This window comes from Brachyhypopomus gauderio, unplaced genomic scaffold, assembly GCF_052324685.1.
Source record: "Brachyhypopomus gauderio isolate BG-103 unplaced genomic scaffold, BGAUD_0.2 sc49, whole genome shotgun sequence".
Taxonomy (NCBI): Eukaryota; Metazoa; Chordata; class Actinopteri; order Gymnotiformes; family Hypopomidae; genus Brachyhypopomus; species Brachyhypopomus gauderio.
Genome location: NW_027506874.1, coordinates 2626768 through 2647911, shown reverse-complemented (window position 1 = coordinate 2647911; position 21144 = coordinate 2626768). Strand labels below are relative to the sequence as shown.

Genomic DNA, 21144 nt, shown 5'->3' with positions numbered 1-21144 from the left:
ACATAGATACACCCACACGCAACATGCAACCAGTACACACACACACGCACACACACACACACACACACACACACACACACACACACATCCAACATACAACCAGCACATACACACACATGCACCCCAACAGATACACATACACAAACACACACACAAATCCCCCCACACACAATAGGCACAGTTACATCAAAGCAAAGTGTGATTGTGTGAGAATGTATGTGTGTGTGTGTTTGTGCCGTGAATGTGACTGCATGTGTGAGTGTATGTGAGTGTGTGTGTGAGTATGCATATGTGAGAGTGTGTGCATGTGAGAGAGTGTGTGTGTGTGTGCATGTGTGTGTGCATGTGTGGGTGTGAGTATATGCGAGTGTGTGTGTGTATGTGCGCATATGTGTTTGTGTGTGGGTGTGAGTATATGCATGTGTGTTTGTATGTGCGCGCGCGCATGTGTGCGTGTGTGTGGGTAAGTATGCATATGTGAGAGTGAGTGTGCCTGTGTCAGAGTGAGTGTCCATGTGTGAGTAAGTGTGAGTGTGTGTGTGTGTGTGTGCGCGCACGTGAGAGTGAGTGTGTGAATGTGTGAGTGTGTGTGTGTGTGTGTGCATGAGTGTGTGTGCATGTGTGAGTGTGTGCACATGTGAGAGTGAGTGTTTGTGTATGTGTGCCCTCAAAGCAGTGACCAAGAAGCTCCATGCTGCCAAGGCTAACAAGCTATCAGTTTTAATTCTTCTAGATCTTTCTGCAGCCTTTGACACTGTCAACCACAACATCCTCCTCTCTGTTCTTTCTAGCCTAGGTGTGACTGGCTCTGCTTGGAAATGGTTCCAGTCATATCTTGAAGACCATTCCTATCAGGTAACGTGAAGAGGATCTATATCAAATCCATGTAAACTTTCCACGGGAGTCCCCCAAGGCTCGGTCCTAGGCCCTCTTCTCTTCTCTTTATATACTCGTTCCCTTGGTGACATTATTTTGTCTCATGGTTTCTATTACCATTGCTATGCTGATGACACCCAGCTAATTCTTTCCTTCCCTCATTCTGACACCCAGGTCTCTAGGCGTATCTCTGCATGCTTGGCAGATATTGCTTCATGGATGACTGCTCATCACTTGAAGCTCAACCCTAGCAAAACTGAGCTTCTGTACATTCCAGGAAGCCCAAACCCACACAACGACCTCACAGTTTCCTTTGAACACCATCAGAAACTGCTCGAAGCCTGGGTGTAACGTTGGACAATGAGTTGTCCTTCTCAACACGTTTCAAAGCTGACCAGATCCTGCAGATTTCCCCTCTGCAACATACGGAGAATATGATCCTTCCTTTCACAGGAAGCTACTCAAGTACTTGTGCAGTCTCTAGTAATCTCTAAGCTGGACTACTGCAATTCCCTACTTGCAGGTCTTCCTCTACGGATCATCAGACCTCTACAACTAATTCAGAATGCTGCAGCACGACTGGTCTTCAATCTACCCAAGTTCTCACATGTGACTCCTCTGCTACGCTCTCTTCACTGGCTTCCAGTAGCGGCACGCATCAGATATAAAACCTTGATGCTTACTTACAAAGCCAAAAATGGACTGGCCCCTCCCTACATGATGTCCATGGTCGAAAGCCGATCTGTACAGTGAACACTTAGAACCTCAAGCTTGGCTAGACTTGAAACTCCATGCTTAAAGTCTCATGGAAGACAAAGCTCCAGACTATTCTCCGTCCTGGCTCCAAGATGGTGGAACGATCTTCCATTAGCTGCTAGGACTGCAGAGTCTATTGCTATCTTCAAGCGTAGACTGAAGACTCACCTGTTTGTTGAGTTCTTACCAGAGCACTAACTCAGCTGATACCACTTGCCGTGTTCTTAAATTGTATGTCTGTCTATGGTTATTTGTGCTTCTTGGCAAATGCCTAACTTGCAAAACACTAGGTAATGATATTGACTCCTGTAGTTTAGTAGTAGACTCAATGGTGTCTTGAATTCTGGCCTATCTGTACTATTTCCTAGGATGTATTCTGTGATCAGAAGCAAAGCACTTTGTAAGTCGCTCTGGATAAGAGCGTCTGCTAAATGCCATAAATGTAAATGTAAATGTGTGCGCATGTGTGAGTGTTGAGTGTGTGTGTGCTTGCATGTGTGAGTGATTGTGTATGTGCATGTAAGAGTGAGTATGTGAGTGTGTTTGAGTGTATGTGTGAGAGTGCGTGAGTATGTGTGTGAATGTATGTGCCTGTGTGAATCTATGTGTGTGATGTGTGTGTGATGTGATGTGATGTGTGTGATGTGGTGAGTGTGTGATGTGTGTGATCGTATGGGTCCAGAGCCCTAATGTGTGTGTGTGATGTGTGTGTGTGTGATATGTCTGTGTATGGATGTGTGTGTGTGTGTCTGATATGTGTGTGTATGTGTGTGTGTGTGTGTGTGTGAGATGTGTGTGTGTGATGTGATGTGTGGATGTGTGTGTGTGTGTGTGTGTTTTTGTGTGTATGTGTGTGAGTGTGATGTGTGTGTGTGTATGTATGTATGTTTTTGTGTGTATGTGTGTGTGATGTGTGTATGTGTGATTTGTGTGTGTATGTGTGTGTATGTATGATGTGTGTGTGTGATGTGTGTGTATGTGTGTGTGTATATGTGTGTGTGTGTGATGTGAGTGTGTGTGTATGTGTGTGTGTGTGTGTACCTTGCCTGAATATCTGCGAAATGCTGAGTAACATGCTGAAGACTAACACAGGATTGGGAGTGAAAAGTGAAAATGACAGATACAGAAAAAGTTAGAGAGAGAGAGAGAAAGAAAGAAAGAAAGAAAGAAAGAAAGAAAGAAAGAAAGAAAGAAAGAAGAGAACAATAAAGAGAGAAAAGATGAAAGAGTGATCTGGGATATTCATGACGACAGAACTTTGAGATTCTGAATTTTGTGTTTTAACATTGTGTAAACAAGATAAATAAATGTTTTTAACATCAAAATAATTAAATGTGCTACTCGCTATTACCCTATTAGTCTTTACACATGAGCAGAAACTCATGAGAGAAACTCTACCAGCTATAATTCAGCTCTATCACAGCTGTATTACAGCTCTAATTCGGCTCTATCACAGCTGTTTTACAGCTCTAATCCGGCTCTATCACAGCTGTATTACAGCTCTAATCCGGCTCTATCACAGCTGTTTTACAGCTCTAATTCGGCTCTATCACAGCTGTATTACAGCTCTAATCCGGCTCTATCACAGCTGTATTACAGCTCTAAATCGGCTCTATCACAGCTGTATTACAGCTCTAATCCGGCTCTATCACAGCTGTATTACAGCTCTAATTCGGCTCTATCACAGCTGTATTACAGCTCTAATCCGGCTCTATCACAGCTGTATTACAGCTCTAATCCGGCTCTATCACAGCTGTATCATGGCTCTATCAGTTCTGATATGGAATTAGAATTCAGAATTCCACATGATCTCCTCTCACAATCAAATCACGTCCACTACACTCAGTCATGACTCTACATTCCTTCTCCAGGACAATAAAATGGACATAAATAAAGTAAGATATTATAAGGACAGAGAGTTAAATTCTTACTGGCCAGATTTGAATTATTCTCCAACACAATTTTTTAGTTAGTCATCCCCTTCATTTATAAAACCCTCTTCCCAAGGTGTTCAGGTAACCCTACACTACATGTATAGGAGAGGTGATATTTACTCTATTCATATTTACTCTTAAGCCTGGTTTATACTTGACGCGTCGTGAGCGGTGCGAGGGTCTACGCGGTGAAAATGACGTGAAAATGACGTAATCGCGGTGGCTCCGCCTGTGCGCTAGGGCTGCGCTGTCGATTGGCGAGGTCGTGCACCTCTCGAATTTTGTAACTTTGCGCGTGCTGCGCCTCAGCGCAATGAACAAAGTCATGTTTGCAGGGTTAATACACCTTTATAAGGTGGAATTAAAGCACTTGTACGGCACTTTCAAGGTCCATTTCAATATTTAAACAAATTAAGTTAAACTTAATTAAGTTAAATATTTATACATATACTCAAAATTATTCGAAATAATTTGCTTTAAATCACATTATTTAATGGTTGTTTATTTTCAAAACGCCCAATCTTAACGTCTTCACGTTCTCTCATGTTTCGCCCTAGAATTACAAGAGGCTCGTATTTGTTAATGTAATACAAGAGAACTGTTCAGTCAGACAGCTATTTGTTGTGTAACAAAGTAGTTACAATTTCAAGCATTTTCAATTACTTTAGCCTAAATTCCAGCACTTTTCAAACCTGAAACACAAAGCAACATTGAAATTCGTCATAGATGTTCCTTCCCCTGTTGTTGAGGGGTGATTCTTTATACTACCACATATCGTTTCGGAGAACACTGCACGCGGAAAGTATAAACGCTTCCACCGTTTGCGCAGGGTCGCTCGCGCGAGGTGTGCAGAGTCACGTGCTACGGTCACTCGCGAAAGTATAAACCAGGCTAGCCCTAAGGTAAGCCCTTAAGGTAGCCCTAACCCTGTAGTGTAGTATCTGGATAGCCCTAACCCTGTAGTGTTGTACCTGGGTAGCCCTAACCCTGTAGTGTAGTATCTGGGTAACCCTAACCCTGTAGTGTAGTATCTGGGTATCCCTAACCCTGTAGTGTAGTATCTGGGTAACACTAACCCTGTAGTGTAGTATCTGGGTAGCCCTAACCCTGTAATGTAGTATCTGGGTAACCCTAACCCTGTAGTGTAGTATCTGGGTAGCCCTAACCCTGTAGTGTAATATCTGGTAACCCTAACCCTGCAGTGTAGTATCTGGGTAACCCTAACACTGTAGTGTAATATCTGGGAAACCCTAACCCTGTAGTGTAGTATCTGGGTAACTCTAACCCTGTAGTGTAGTATCTGGGTAGCCCTAACCCTGTATTGTAGTATCTGGGTAACCCTAACCCTGTAGTGTAGTATCTGGGTAGCCCTAACCCTGTATTGTAGTATCTGGGTAACCCTAACCCTGTCCAGATCGTCTTCAACAGGAGTTTCACGTCTCACCTTTGTGTGCCATCTTTTGGAGCTGAGATTGGGGATCCTAGGTGATGGGGGAGCCAACTGGCTTTCATGTGGCCGCATGTCCACCCTGCCCACTGGAGTGTGGGGTCTTGACCCATACTGACCTCTCGGGGTCGTAGGGCATGAGCCCTGGATTGGTTGAGGAGACATGCAAGGCTCATCAACTGTGCGGTCCAAGCTGAGGGAACGGACTCGAGTATCAGGACCACTAGGGACAGAAGAAGAGGAGTTGTGGAAAGACAACAGAGAACACACCAGAGCAGAGAGAGTCAGGTCATCTTCCTCTAACCCTCTAGCCCCTAAACCCTAACTCAAACCCCAATTCTAACCCTACCCTAAACTATGCTAAAGGTGTTGATGTGGGACTTTGTGGGTCATAAATGTGTTGATGTGGGAGTTTGTGGGTGATGAAGGTGTTGATGTGGGAGTTTGTGGGTCATAAAGGTGTTGATGTGGGGGTTTGTGTGTGATGAAGGTGTTGATGTGGGGGTTTGTGTGTCATAAAGGTGTTGATGTGGGGGTTTGTGTGTGATGAAGGTGTTGATGTGGGGGTTTGTGGGTCATAAAGGTGTTGATGTGGGAGTTTGTGGGTGATGAAGGTGTTGATGTGGGGGTTTGTGGGTCATAAATGTGTTGATGTGGGAGTTTGTGGGTGATGAAGGTGTTGATGTGGGAGTTTGTGGGCAGTGATGTCAGTAACGCGTTACTTAGTAACACGTTACTCTAATCTTACCACTTTTTTCGGTAACGAGTAATATAACGCGCTACTATTTCCAGTCCAGTAATCAAATTAAAGTTACTTATCCAAATAACTGTGCATTACTATTTTTATTTTCCCTAGTAAAAATATATATTTTTGCTTTCTTCTTGGCTCAGTTCTACTTTTGCGTCTGACCGTAGCACTCGACTCCGCACGCTGCGCGCGACCCTGTGAGAGCGCGAGCGCGTTTTACAAGTCATTTTTTGCAGTGTCCTCCCGTAACGATGTGTGGTAGTATAAAGAAACACCCCTCAAAAACAGGGGAAGGAACATTTACCTGAAGATTTTTAATGTTGCACTGTGTTCTACCTTTGAAAAGTGCTGGAATTTTGACTAACGTCGCCTACTTTAAAATGCTTGAAATTGTAATGGTATTTCGTTTCACAAGCTGTCTGACTGAACAGGGGTGGGTTTCCCGAAAAGTTTGTAGCGCTAAGTACTTCTTAACCTCGTACGTTTCATACGAGGTTACGAAGTACTTGGCGCTACGAACGTTTCGGGAAACCCACCCCAGTTCGCTTGTATTACGTTTACAAAAAAATTTACAAATAATACTGCGCAGCTACACAAACGTAATGTCGGGAGATACTGTAGCGACACAGCGAGTCTCGCCCTTTAAGTGACACGGGGGATGGGGGGGGGGGGGGCACTGCGCGCGCCAGAGTTGCGTTATCAATAAAGTTTCCCTCCTCGGGATTTTTGGATTAAGCAGTTTCTGCCTCAGTTACCGAACCTGCTTCAATACGTTGTTACTGTTAATAATGCACTTCCAATAAAGTGAGTATTGGAAAAAATTATTTTGCTGCTGAATGTAACTACTAAAGTAACTTGTAATCTAACGTAGTTACTTTTAAAATCAAGTAATCAGTAACGTAACTAAGTTACTTTTAAAAGGAGTAATCAGTAATCAGTAATCGGATTACTTTCTCAAGGTAACTTAGCCATCACTGTTTGTGGGTCATAAATGTGTTGATGTGGGAGTTTGTGGGTGATGAAGGTGTTGATGTGGGACTTTGTGGGTCATAAATGTGTTGATGTGGGAGTTTGTGGGTCATAAAGGTGTTGATGTGGGGGTTTGTGGGTCATAAAAGTGTTGATGTGGGAGTTTGTGGGTCATAAAGGTGTTGATGTGGGAGTTTGTGGGTCATAAATGTGTTGATGTGTTGAAGCATTTATTAATGTTTATGTACGTTTCAGTAAGTTATATAGGTGTCATTCCAAACAGTGAACTTCAGTAAATGAAGCAAAAGTGTAACTACACACCTCACTATGCTAACCCTAAACTGTTACCCTAGCCTCTAACTTCTAATCTTAACTCTAACCTTAACCCTTACATGCCAGCTCTATATGACTTACTGCCTGTGTCTCCCTCTCTGCTCCAGCATGTCCATGGCTCCTCCCATTGGGTGATGTGGCTCCTTCTGTCTGTAGATGTGGGAGGAGCTTAGGGTCATCCCACCTCGGAGAGGGAGATCCACTGACTCAGTACTGCCCTCTATGTGAGTGAAGTCCTGGTAGCTGGCACATCGCCTGCCAATGAGGCACAAGCATTAGACATTACAAATCACCACAAACCTTTACAACAAATAAAATTATAAATAAATGTACAGTGGTACCTCGAGATACGAGCTGCTCTACATACGAGCAATCCAAGATACGAGCACCGAGACGAGCAAAATTTCTGTTCGACATACGAGTGCATGCTCGAGATACGAGCATGAACCACTAGGTGGCAGTACAGTACTGTATTTCAATACTGTTGTAGCGACTACTCCACGCAAAGAAACAAACCTCGTTGGACAGATTTTTAATGAAAAAAAAAACAGATCTGAGTGAACCCAAAAGGCCTAAAACCAACGAGTGAGTGTTTAAGCAACTGTTTAAGTTTAGGTAATGTGATGTGTGTACGTAATTTTTACAGTTGCGTGTGCCTTTATTAATAAAGAACATGTCTTTTTTTCCACGTAATTTTTACATGTTGCGTGTGCCTTTATTAATAAAGAACATGTCTTTTTTTCCACATTTACGCTAGTTTTGTGACTTTTTTAAGGACCGGAACCAATTACAATACTTTACATTGTTAAATTGCTTCGAGAACCGAGCAGTTCGAGATACGAGCACGGGTCTGGAACGGATTAAACTCGTATCTCGAGGTACCACTGTATATAAATCCCTAGAGGGATAATAGCTGTGATTGGGGCACCTGTTGATGATACCATCAGTCTCCATGCATGCTGATTGGCTTAGAGCTCTGACCCAGCCCAACATGTCTTCTTGGGTATCAGCACTCAGCAAATATGATCGCATTCCCTGATGAACCACCTACACACACACGCGCGCGCGCGCGCGCGCACACACACACACACACACACACACACACACACACACACACACACACACACACACACACACACACGTATTCTCTCAAACCAAAATGATAAATGATGTTTTTCCTTTGCTTACATAGGAGCATCAGAATACTCATTATGTTTGTTCTGATACAGACCGATAGTCTATAATTGTACTTCCTGTTTCCTCACTGTTCAGTCACTTCTAACCCTAGCTCCTCTTCTTTATATGTGGATTACATTTTTATCTTATTTTATTTTTATTTTCTGAATTATGGTACCTGAGATTATTTGAAATCTATTATTTGAAAAAACTACAAAACCAAAAGGTAGTTGCTCTTCTATTTTCTTGTGATTTTCGTATTTCTTATAAAATGGCACCACAAGTTTCAGGACACACGTGTTGTAAGAATTGCTACATTCTCTACATGACAGAGCTGGAAATTAGTTTTTGGAGCCTGTGGTCAGAGTTTAAAAGTTGGCATTCCAGGACTGAACAATGAGCACCAGAGTGTGTGAGTGAGGGAGGGGAGTATCTGTACAAGGAGCACCAGAGTGTGTGAGTGAGGGGAGGGGAGTATCTGCACAAGGAGTACCAGAGTGTGTGAGTGAGGGAGGGGAGTATCTGTACAAGGAGCACCAGAGTGTGTGAGTGAGGGAGGGGAGTATCTGTACATGGAGCACCAGAGTGTGTGAGTGAGGGAGGGGAGTATCTGTACAAGGAGCACCAGAGTGTGTGAGTGAGGGAGGGGAGTATCTGTACATAGAGCACCAGAGTGTGTGAGTGAGGGAGGGGAGTATCTGTACAAGGAGCACCAGAGTGTGTGAGTGAGGGAGGGGAGTATCTGTACATAGAGCACCAGAGTGTGTGAGTGAGGGAGTATCTGTACAAGGAGCACCAGAGTGTGTGAGTGAGGGAGGGGAGTATCTGTACATGGAGCACCAGAGTGTGTGAGTGAGGGAGGGGAGTATCTGTACATAGAGCACCAGAATGTGTGAGTGAGGGAGGGGAGTATCTGTACAAGGAGCACCAGAGTGTGTGAGTGAGGGAGGGGAGTATCTGTACATGGAGCACCAGAGTGTGTGAGTGAGGGAGGGGAGTATCTGTACATAGAGCACCAGAGTGTGTGAGTGAGGGAGGGGAGTATCTGTACATAGAGCACCAGAGTGTGTGAGTGAGGGAGGGGAGTATCTGTACATGGAGCACCAGAGTGTGTGAGTGAGGGAGGGGAGTATCTGCACAAGGAGCACCAGAGTGTGTGAGTGAGGGAGGGGAGTATCTGTACATAGAGCACCAGAGTGTGTGAGTGAGGGAGTATCTGTACAAGGAGCACCAGAGTGTGTGAGTGAGGGAGGGGAGTATCTGTACATGGAGCACCAGAGTGTGTGAGTGAGGGAGGGGAGTATCTGTACAAGGAGCACCAGAGTGTGTGAGTGAGGGAGTATCTGTACAAGGAGCACCAGAGTGTGTGAGTGAGGGAGGGGAGTATCTGTACATGGAGCACCAGAGTGTGTGAGTGAGGGAGGGGAGTATCTGTACAAGGAGCACCAGAGTGTGTGAGTGAGGGAGTATCTGTACAAGGAGCACCAGAGTGTGTGAGTGAGGGAGGGGAGTATCTGCACAAGGAGCACCAGAGTGTGTGAGTGAGGGAGGGGAGTATCTGTACAAGGAGCACCAGAGTGTGTGAGTGAGGGAGTATCTGTACAAGGAGCACCAGAGTGTGTGAGTGAGGGAGGGGAGTATCTGTACAAGGAGCACCAGAGTGTGTGAGTGAGGGAGGGGAGTATCTGTACATGGAGCACCAGAGTGTGTGAGTGAGGGAGGGGAGTATCTGTACAAGGAGCACCAGAGTGTGTGAGTGAGGGAGGGGAGTATCTGTACATGGAGCACCAGAGTGTGTGAGTGAGGGAGGGGAGTATCTGTACATGGAGCACCAGAGTGTGTGAGTGAGGGAGGGGAGTATCTGTACATGGAGCACCAGAGTGTGTGAGTGAGGGAGGGGAGTATCTGCCGGCAGTTCAGTGGAGCAGAGAGCAGTGGAGATTCTCAGAGCCGGGCCAGTGGAACACATGGACAGAGCCACTACCGTGAGTACTGATGGCAGGAATGACCAGTGGGTCTGGGTTGAGACCAAACACAAATGGCGTGCTATGTACAGCTCTGTAGTACTGTCTTCAACCTCCACTACCAATACCAATGCTCATGCTAAAGCTAACACTGTTGCTCATAATAGATCACTTCACCTGCAGAATAGATGTGGACCACTGCAGAACCTCAGAGAGAACAGAGAGAACAGTAAACACCTGTCGCCAGGATCACTCCAGCAGAGCTACAAACTCACAACCTGCAAACACAGCTGACACCCTCATAATTGGGGATGATTGTATCAATGGCATGAAATATCATAAACTCATAGAACATCACAGTCTCTGAGCTAAATGATAAACTGCCAAAATTACAGACTGACCACTTAACAGTTAAATGGCTTATTGTGCATGTTGGCAAAAATGACACAAGAAAGCAGTCTGAGGTATTGAAAAGAGACTTTAAGAACCTCTTCAGTACAATTTTCCCCTTGTAAGGTGTGGGGCTCGGGGCCCCTAGGCATTGAGATTTCTGGTAATCTGAGATGTTGATGCTGTCATCCACCTGTGTCATGGCATCACTCTAGTTGTGACAATGACTTGACTGGAAAGCAATGTCTCAGTGAGCCCTCATGACTGTGGTCACCTCTGAACCCCTCCCTTTAGTTATGCTGCTATAGATTAGCCTACCGAAGCCACATGCTAATCACTGGCACGTGAGCTATGTACATTTAAATCAATAGTGATTTAAATTGATGTCCACACACTTTTTTTCAGTATACTCAATATTATCTTTTTGCATGCTTCTACCCAAGACGATTGCATGCAAGCACCGAGCAGATGGTCTGGCTTGCCGGTGGATGTACTGATGCCGGGGTTGGATGTGCCATTGCCGCAAGAGGACGTGCTGATGCTAGCTCCTACCTGGAGCTATTGTAAAGCTGCTTTGTGACAACATGTGGTGTAAAAAGTGCTATATAAATAAATTTGACTTTGACTTTACAATTAGAAGGCTCGGTGTTCAAATATTTATCAGTGGTCCTCTGCCAGCATGGAGAACAAATATTTTCTCAAGGTTACTAGGACTAAACACTTGACAATTTCAACCTGATTTTTGGAAAGAGGGATTTGTTTAGGCTTGATGGACTTCATACAAACAGTGGTGTTCATACCTTCACACAGAATTAGATTTTCGCTGTATGCAATCTTCTAACCCCCACCAGTGATAACACTCCTCTCCACCAGGGGGTGTCATCGCTCCAAACCACAACATCCTTCCCCCACTGTGGATGCAGCAACAGAGCTGCAGACCTTGGATGAGAGCCATGACGATGGTAGAGGCCATCAGCTTATGGGAACACCACAACCTCATGAGGACTCTTCACTCTCCTCCATCTCCACTCCACCCTCACCCCACCTGAACCTCCCAGCAACAGTGGAGAAGCTGGTGTTGGCTGGGACAAGGTTCTCACTCTCCTTGTTGGCCATTCCTCATGTTCAGTGTAGGATCTGCACAACTCCCTCTCCACCCACACCTGCTGGATCCCCACCTCTATCCTTTAGGGCTGGATTATACTTTTGCGAGTGACCTTAGCGCACGACTCCGCACACCTCACACGAACCTGCATGAAAGGCGGAGGCGTTTATACTTGGCGCATCACATTCTTTGCAGTGTTCTCCGAAACGATGTGGTAGTATAATGAAACACCCTTCAAAAACAGGGGAAAGAACATTTACATGACGAATTGTAATGCTGCTTTGTGTTCCAGGTTTGAAAAGTGCTGGAATTTAGGCTAAAGTACTTGAAAATGCTTGAAATTGTAACTACTTCATTTCACAACAAATAGCTGTCTGACTGAACAGTTCTCTTGTATTACCTTAACAAATACACCCCTCTTGTAATTCCAGGGCGAAACATGAGAAACATAAACAACCATTAAATAATATGATAAAAAAGCAAATTATTTGGAATTATTTCGAGTATATGTATAAATATTTAACTTAATTAAGTTTAACGTGCTGGGAAGTATTGAAATGGACCTTGAAAGTAATGTACAAGTGCTTTAATTCCACCTTGTAAAAGTGTATGAACCCGGCAAACATGACTTTGTTCATTGTGCTGAAGCGCGTTGCGCACAAAGTTACAAACTTTGAGGGGCGCACAACTTCGCGAAGCCACAGTGATTACGTCATTAGGAGTCCTGCCAAGCACTGAACGATTCGGTAAACAAATCTTTTGAATGAATCTTTTTAGTGAACTGATTCTAATGATTCAGTTCATCTAAAAGAACTGCTGTGCCCATCACTACTGTGGGACCTATTGAGGTTCCAGAGAGGAGGTCCTGTATTATTAAGTTAACTCATCCATTACAATAGGTCCAAGCCCAAATCATGTAAATTAGCAGTTATTAAACCTCTGATCAAGAAACCAAATCTTGATCCGACTGTGCTATCTAATTATAGACCCATTTCAAACACATCATTTATATCCAAGATCATAGAAAAGCTGTTGCCCAGCAATTATGCCTATATCTGCATAGGAATCACATACTTGAAAAGTTCCAATCTGGCTTTAGGCCCCATCACAGTAGTGAAACAGCATTAGTCAAAGTAACAAATGATCTCCTCCTTGCTTCAGATCAAGGCTATGTATCACTGTTAGTGCTTCTCGATCTTAGTGCAGCTTTTGACACAATTGATCATAGGATCTTGCTAAAGCAGTTAGAATGCTGGGTTGGAGTCTCAGGCACAACCCTTTCATGGTTTTACTCTTACTTGACAAATCGCCATCAGTTTGTAGAGCTCAATAATATTCCATCCAAACATACAATAGTTAAATATGGGGTCCCGCAAGGCTCCATCTTAGAACCACTATTATTTACATTATATATGCTACCATTGGGCACAGTTATAAACAAACATGGTGTCAATTTTCACTGCTATGCAGATGACACTCAACTTTACATATCAGCCAAACCTGATGACAAACTCAGTTTAGGAAAAATTGAGGCCTGTGTAAGAGATATTAAATGCTGGATGTCTCTAAACTTCCTACAATTAAATGAGGACAAAACAGAAGTTCTCCTTGTGGGCCCTAAGGCCGCAAGACAAAAAATTCCAGATCTAATGCTTAATCTTGCAGACTATCCCATTACACCTGGCACTGTAGCCAAAAACCTAGGCGTCATACTCGACTCTGACCTATCATTTGATAAATACATAGATAATACTACTAGGATAGCTTTTCTACATCTCCGTAACATTGCCAAATTAAGTAATGCATTATCACAGGATGATGCAGAAAAATTGGTGCACGCCTTTGTTAGCTCTAGATTAGACTACTGCAATGCACTACTGTCAGGATGTTTAAATAGGAATCTAAATAAACTTCAAATAGTTCAAAATGCCGCAGCCAGAGTTCTGACCAGAACTAGAAAATTTCAGCATATTAGACCAGTCCTATCAGCCCTGCATTGGCTCCCAGTTAAATTCCGTATTGATTTTAAAATTCTATTATTAACATATAAAGCACTGCATGGACTTGCTCCTGAATACCTCCAGGAACTTATCTCCTACTATGAACCCCCACATCAACTAAGATCACAGGGTGCTGGTCTTTTATTAGTTCCACAAATTAATAAGGTAACAGCAGGGGGAAGAGCCTGACACAGTCACAATCTTTAAGGGCGTACTCACACTAGGGTCTGTGATCCGGGCCCGGGCATGGTTCCCTGCCGAAGCACGGTTCGTTTGACTAGTGTGATCGCTCCGAACCGTGCCCGGCACGATTCGCGTGGACTCGGGCCCGGTTCGCTTCTAGTGTGAGCGCTATCCGTGCCCGGGCCCGCTTGGTGCCTCGTGTGATTGTTTCATTTTGCCGGAACTCAAACATGACGTCAGTGATGCGACGCTCACGTTAAACAGTCATGGCGGCAAATGACAAATGATGGATAAATCTGTGCTTGCACCGTGTTTCTGCACTCCCAAAACGACTCCAAAAATACAATAAAAAGAGAATCGTGAACTCCATAGTGTTGTGCGAGCGTGCTTTTTTTCCAAATAAAGTCACGTTGTGGTGACGTAAGCGTGCTCGGGCCGGGTTGATGAAGACAGTGTGAGTGCAGGCCAGAGGGGGAGTGAGGAGGGGGGATAACCGGGCCCCAGCATGGAACCACCAAACCGTGCCTAGTGTGAGTACGCCCTTAGTCTAGGTTGAAAACCCACCTATTTGGTTTAGCGTTTGATAATTAACATCCCCCCTTAGATAAAGGTACAGATCCAGGGGTTCATAGACGAAGGGTTTTATGGTAGACTGGGGCGCTAGTGCTGTCGTCCTGTCACTGCTCGTGGTCACTCCGACAGTGCAGTGGATGGATGCCATTGTCTCAGAATGCCCCCAAGCCTATGTTACCTTCTGGTTCTGCCTTTTTTAGCTAGGGTGTAATAGTTTAACTTAATGCCGGAGTTGCTGCCACACTCCAGAAATGTGTTTAATTTCATCTGTCCTATATATGTCCTCATACAGAGCTAATTTTCCCTGTTTTATTTTCTCCACATGGCTGCCCGCCTGCTCGAGGAAAAATGAGATGAGGAGAGACAAGCGATTCATCCAGTGCCAGCCACCTACTGCCTGACCAGATAAGCCTACACCATGATGGACATTACTACATCTTTTCCTTTTCTTTATTTCTTTCTGTCTAAATTGTTGTTGTTGTCATGGTGACCGGTGTCGGCCAGAGGAAGATGGGTTCCCCCCCTGAGTCTTGGTTCCTCTCAAGGTTTCTTCCTCATGCAAAAAAACTAGGGAGTTTTTCCTTGCCACTGTCGCCTTTGGCTTGCTCACTGGGGGCTAGGACTCGGCAATTGTGAAGCTGCTTTGTGACAACAACTGTTGTAAAAAACGCTATATAAATAAAATTTGATTGATTGATTGATTGATTGATTGATATTACCTTCTGGTTCTGCCTTTTTTTTTTAGCTAGGCTGTAATAATTTAACTTAATGCCGGAGTTGCTGCCACACTTCAGAAATGTTTATAATCTCATCTGTCCCATATATGTTCTTATACAGAGCTAATTTTCCCTGTTTTATCTTCTCCACATGGCTGCCCGCCTACTCGAGGAACACTGAGATGAGGAGAGACAAGCCTTTCCAGAGATCCATCCTGGGCCGGCCACCTCCTGCATAATCAGATATGATGGAGGACCAACCCACTGCCCTGACTAACCAGTGTGATGGAGGATAAACCCACCGCCCTGACTAAGCAGTGTGATGGAGGATCAACCCACTGCCCTGACTAACCAGTGTGATGGAGGATCAACCCACTGCCCTGACTAACCAGTGTGATGGAGGATAAACCCACCGCCCTGACTAACCAGTGTGATGGAGGATAAACCCATCGCCCTGACTAACCAGGGTGAAGGAGGATCAACCCACTGCCCTGACTAACCAGATATGATGGAGGACCAACCCACCGCCCTGACTAACCAGATATGATGGAGGACCAACCCACTGCCCTGACTAACCAGATATGATGGAGGACCAACCCACCGCCCTGACTAACCAGATATGATGGAGGACCAACCCACTGCCCTGACTAACCAGATATGATGGAGGATCAACCCACCGCCCTGACTAACCAGATATGATGGAGGACCAACCCACTGCCCTGACTAACCAGATATGATGGAGGACCAACCCACCGCCCTGACTAACCAGATATAATGGAGGACCAACCCACTGCCCTGCCTAACCAGATATGATGGAGGACCAACCCACCGCCCTGACTAACCAGATATGATGGAGGATCAACCCACCACCCTGACTAACCAGATATGATGGAGGACCAACCCACTGCCCTGACTAACCAGATATGATGGAGGATCAACCCACCGCCCTGACTAACCAGATATGATGGAGGACCAACCCACCGCCCTGACTAACCAGATATGATGGAGGATCAACCCACTGCCCTGACTAACCAGTGTGATGGAGGATAAACCCACCGCCCTGACTAACCAGTGTGATGGAGGATAAACCCATCGCCCTGACTAACCAGGGTGAAGGAGGATCAACCCACTGCCCTGACTAACCAGATATGATGGAGGACCAACCCACCGCCCTGACTAACCAGATATGATGGAGGACCAACCCACTGCCCTGACTAACCAGATATGATGGAGGACCAACCCACCGCCCTGACTAACCAGATATGATGGAGGACCAACCCACTGCCCTGACTAACCAGATATGATGGAGGATCAACCCACCGCCCTGACTAACCAGATATGATGGAGGACCAACCCACTGCCCTGACTAACCAGATATGATGGAGGACCAACCCACCGCCCTGACTAACCAGATATAATGGAGGACCAACCCACTGCCCTGCCTAACCAGATATGATGGAGGACCAACCCACCGCCCTGACTAACCAGATATGATGGAGGATCAACCCACCACCCTGACTAACCAGATATGATGGAGGACCAACCCACTGCCCTGACTAACCAGATATGATGGAGGATCAACCCACTGCCCTGACTAACCAGATATGATGGAGGATCAACCCACTGCCCTGACTAACCAGATATGATGGAGGATCAACCCACTGCCCTGACTAACCAGATATGATGGAGGATCAACCCACTGCCCTGACTAACCAGATATGATGGAGGATCAACCCACTGCCCTGACTAACCAGATATGATGGAGGATCAACCCACTGCCCTGCCTAACCAGATATGATGGAGGATCAACCCACCACCCTGACTAACCAGATATGATGGAGGATCAACCCACCACCCTGACTAACCAGATATGATGGAGGATCAACCCACCGCCCTGACTAACCAGATATGATGGAGGATCAACCCACTGCCCTGACTAACCAGTGTGGATGATGGAGGATCAACCCACTGCCCTGACTAACCAGATATGATGGAGGATCAACCCACCACCCTGACTAACCAGATATGATGGAGGATCAACCCACCGCCCTGACTAACCAGTGTGGATGATGGAGGATCAACCCACCGCCCTGACTAACCAGATATGATGGAGGACCAACCCACCGCCCTGACTAACCAGATATGATGGAGGATCAACCCACCGCCCTGACTAACCAGATATGATGGAGGACCAACCCACCGCCCTGTCTAACCAGATATGATGGAGGACCAACCCACCGCCCTGACTAACCAGATATGATGGAGGATCAACCCACCGCCCTGTCTAACCAGATATGATGGAGGACCAACCCACCGCCCTGACTAACCAGATATGATGGAGGATCAACCCACCGCCCTGACTAACCAGATATGATGGAGGACCAACCCACTGCCCTGACTAACCAGATATGATGGAGGATCAACCCACTGCCCTGACTAACCAGATATGATGGAGGACCAACCCACCGCCCTGACTAACCAGATATAATGGAGGACCAACCCACTGCCCTGCCTAACCAGATATGATGGAGGATCAACCCACTGCCCTGACTAACCAGATATGATGGAGGATCAACCCACTGCCCTGACTAACCAGTGTGGATGATGGATAAAGGATGATGGATAGGACTAAACAGGAATTACATAAAGGACTCATGTATAACATTACCAACCATCAAGACGTTTGGGACTGTACAGGAATTACATAAAGAACTCGTGTTTATAAATACACACCAAGATGGACTTTATCCCTCACATCTTTTCCTTTTTTTTTTTCTTCTGTCTCGCTCTCTAAATTGTTGTTGTTGTTGTCATGGTGACCGGTGTCGGCCAGAGGAGGATGGGTTCCCCCCCTGAGTCTTGGTTCCTCTCAAGGTTTCTTCCTCATGCAAAAAACTAGGGAGTTTTTCCTTGCCACTGTCGCCCTTGGCTTGCTCACTGGGGGCTAGGACTCGGCCCTTGTAAAGCTGCTTTGTGATAACAACTGTTGTTAAAAGCGCTATACAAATAAAATTCGATTGATTGATTGATTGATTGATTGATGGTTACCATGGCGAGAACCAGGCCGCAAACTCCCTCCTGTGGCGGAAGGCGACTCTGTAGCCAGTCCTTACACTATTTGATTTCATTATTTAATTAATCTTCATTTATATTTTCATTCCTTTAAAATCTTGCTTTAATTTTTGTGTATTCTATTTTGTGGGCAGTGACCTTCCCAAGGTGATAGACCTCGGGTCGTAATACGCTTCTTCTTTTCTTGTGTGAAGCACTTTGAATTACTAGTGTGTATGAAAGGTGCTGTATAAAGTTGCCTTGCCTGCAGACAGACAGACAGACAGACCGACAGACACACACACACACACACACACACCTTAAAAGTATATTTCCGGTTCTTGCACTCTCTAGGGGAACAGAAGAGAATCTTATAGCTGGGCAGAGGAATACTCCCCAACACACTCTCCTCCCTGCTATCTGGGGGGGAGAGAGAGAGAAAGAGAGAGAGAACAGACAATGCATGACAGTGTTGTAATGTGCACTGCTGAATTTGAGAATAATATGCAACTTTCTTTTGCGTCTGATTGACTCTTCTATGCATTCACTGACGAACTAAATATCTTACTTGCAACAGCACACTCCAGAACTAATATCAACAGTGAAGTTATATCCAGACGTAACGTTTACAGTAAAGTTATGTCCAGACATAACGTTTACAGTGAAGTTACATTCAGAAGTAATGTCTACAGTGAAGTTATGTCCAGGCGTAATATTTACAGTGAAGTAATGTTCAGAAGTAATGTTTACAGTGAAGTTATGTCCAGAAGTAATGTCTACAGTGAAGGTATATCCTTGTGAAGTTACAGTGAAGTCATTGAGAATATTGTCTGTATTCTGTAAAGGGTGGAAAACATTTGACATGTTTTGGCCCTTCACACCATACAAGAAAATCGGGAGCACAACCACATTCACACTTACCTTTATAGTAGAAGAGACAGTAGTCAGAGAGAACAAACCATCTCCTCTTCCATAACTTCAGACCAGTACTGTCCTACAAAAATAGAAAAAACTCAAATTACAGACTCACACCACATACATATACATTATACATATGTATATACATTATACACAGACACAGATATAGATACAGAGAGTGAGACAGGTCCTAAGAAGAGTGAGACAGGTCCTAAGAAGAGTGAGACAGGTCCTAAGAGCTCAATTGAATGGGAAGAACAAGATCCAGACGATCAACCCCTACACTCCACCAGTCATCACACACCCAGCTGGTATTATGAACTGGCCAAAGGAGAAGACAGATGCCACCAATATCAAGACTGTCAGGGCTGGCTCGGCTGCCACTCCTCCTACCACCATGAGAGGCACCCGAGTCAGTCCTAGACAGCAGTGATCCGTTTCAGCCATTGCTATGGCTTCTTAAGGAAGCTTGGTGAAATGGATCACTGCTGAATCGTTTTGGCTTGCCCGTTATGTCCTCAGCCCTTTCTCTTGTCTCTCAGTCTCGTTGTTGCGATCTCAGTTTTAAGGTGTCTCGCCACCTTATTTTCTCTCTGTCTCGTTCTCTCTCTTGTTCTCTTATTCGAGTGTCTTTCTCCTGCGCCGCTTACTGGCCTCCCTCAAGTTTTCCTCCAGCTATTTATCTTCCTATCAGTTTCTTTTATTTTGAGAAGTGTTTTGTTTTGTCGTGGCGTTTGACTGCCAGCTTCCTCCCCTGGCGTCCTCAGTTTTGTTTTCATGCGTCGAGTTTCTTCCGCGTTCTTTGATTTGCCTTTATTATTTTTTCTCTTGTGCTTATACAGTTGAGTTTTCTTTTGTCTTTTCCACGTTGTTTTCTGTTGGTATTTTTTCCTGTGTGGTTATGGTGGAGTTTATTTTTGTGTGTTGAGTTTTCCGCGTCTTTTTGAGTTTGGTTTTTCTACAGTGTGTGTGTGTGTGTGTTTACGTGCATGCTGTGGGATTTCTTTTCTGTTGTCCAGCGTGTGTGTTCATTGCACACATGCTGTTTTCAGCCATTGTTTCTTGCCTGCTTTAGACGGCACTTGGGTCTATCTCTCTCTGTATATTCTGACGCGGGATGTACCGATCGTACACCTGCCGTCACAAAGACAAGCAAACTCCTCACAGGCCAGAAAGGGTTTAATCCCAAATCCAGCACTCTAAGACTGTACACCGAGTGGGAGGAGGGGGCGGGGTCTAGTGAGCATCAGAGCCACTACCCAGAAACGGTCAAGATCCAGGAGACTCCAGGAAGAAGCCCCAAGTGCTGAAGTGCTTAGTGAGTATGTCAGACAGCAGGAACCCAAGGATGATGAGCTGGAGGAGAAACAGGAAGCATCATGGGAGGTTAAACCCCTGCATCGTATGTACCACCAGCAAACAGTGGCTGATCTGGAGAAATCCTACCAATGGCTGTAAAATGCTGGATTGAAAGACAACACAGAGGCACTAAACATGGCAGCAGAGGAAAGAAAACTCTGAACACAAGATCTATAGAGGCTGGAATCTACCACACCAGGCAGGACCCCAGATGCAGGCTGTGCAAAGACGACCCTGAGACAATCCAGCACATAACAGCATGGTACAGGATACAGAGTGTACATGGACCACCATAACCAAGTGGCTGCTATAGTGTACAGACACATCTGCACAGAGTTTTTGCTGGAAGTTCAGAGGTCAAAGTGGGACACACCCATGAAATTGGGGGAGGATGACCAGACTAAATTCCTGTGGCTCAACTGTCTTAAACTGGGAGCAGGATTGAACAGGCTGGAATGGTGTTAAATTGGTAGTGTAGATTCTTCATACAGATGAACTTACTCTTTTATATAGCCAACCTCGTATCACCACTGGGCAGTTTGGGTCCCTCTTCACGGACTGACATCTTTTCCCAAATGTCTGTACCTTCTCATTGCCCTACGCACACACACATACACGCACACATGAAAAAATCACTTACATTAGA

At 45.1% G+C, this 21144-nt stretch overlaps 1 protein-coding gene across 5 annotated transcripts in view; it reads right to left on the bottom strand.

Annotated features, from left to right (window-relative positions):
* The window catches only part of plekha4 (pleckstrin homology domain containing A4), a 64982-nt gene that overhangs the window by 32893 nt on the left and 10945 nt on the right, over window positions 1–21144 (bottom strand). For 4 of the 5 annotated variants that reach the window (XM_076986830.1, XM_076986827.1, XM_076986831.1 and 1 more), the window contains exons 3-9: window positions 21000–21095; window positions 19143–19215; window positions 18541–18641; window positions 7992–8110; window positions 7145–7318; window positions 5011–5236; window positions 2674–2715 (exon numbers count right to left, since the gene is read on the bottom strand). In XM_076986830.1, the coding sequence (XP_076842945.1) occupies window positions 2674–2715; window positions 5011–5236; window positions 7145–7318; window positions 7992–8110; window positions 18541–18641; window positions 19143–19215; window positions 21000–21095 (831 nt within the window). The remainder of the gene's footprint in view (window positions 1–2673; window positions 2716–5010; window positions 5237–7144; window positions 7319–7991; window positions 8111–18540; window positions 18642–19142; window positions 19216–20999; window positions 21096–21144) is intronic. The other variant, XM_076986832.1, reaches the window with a different exon arrangement.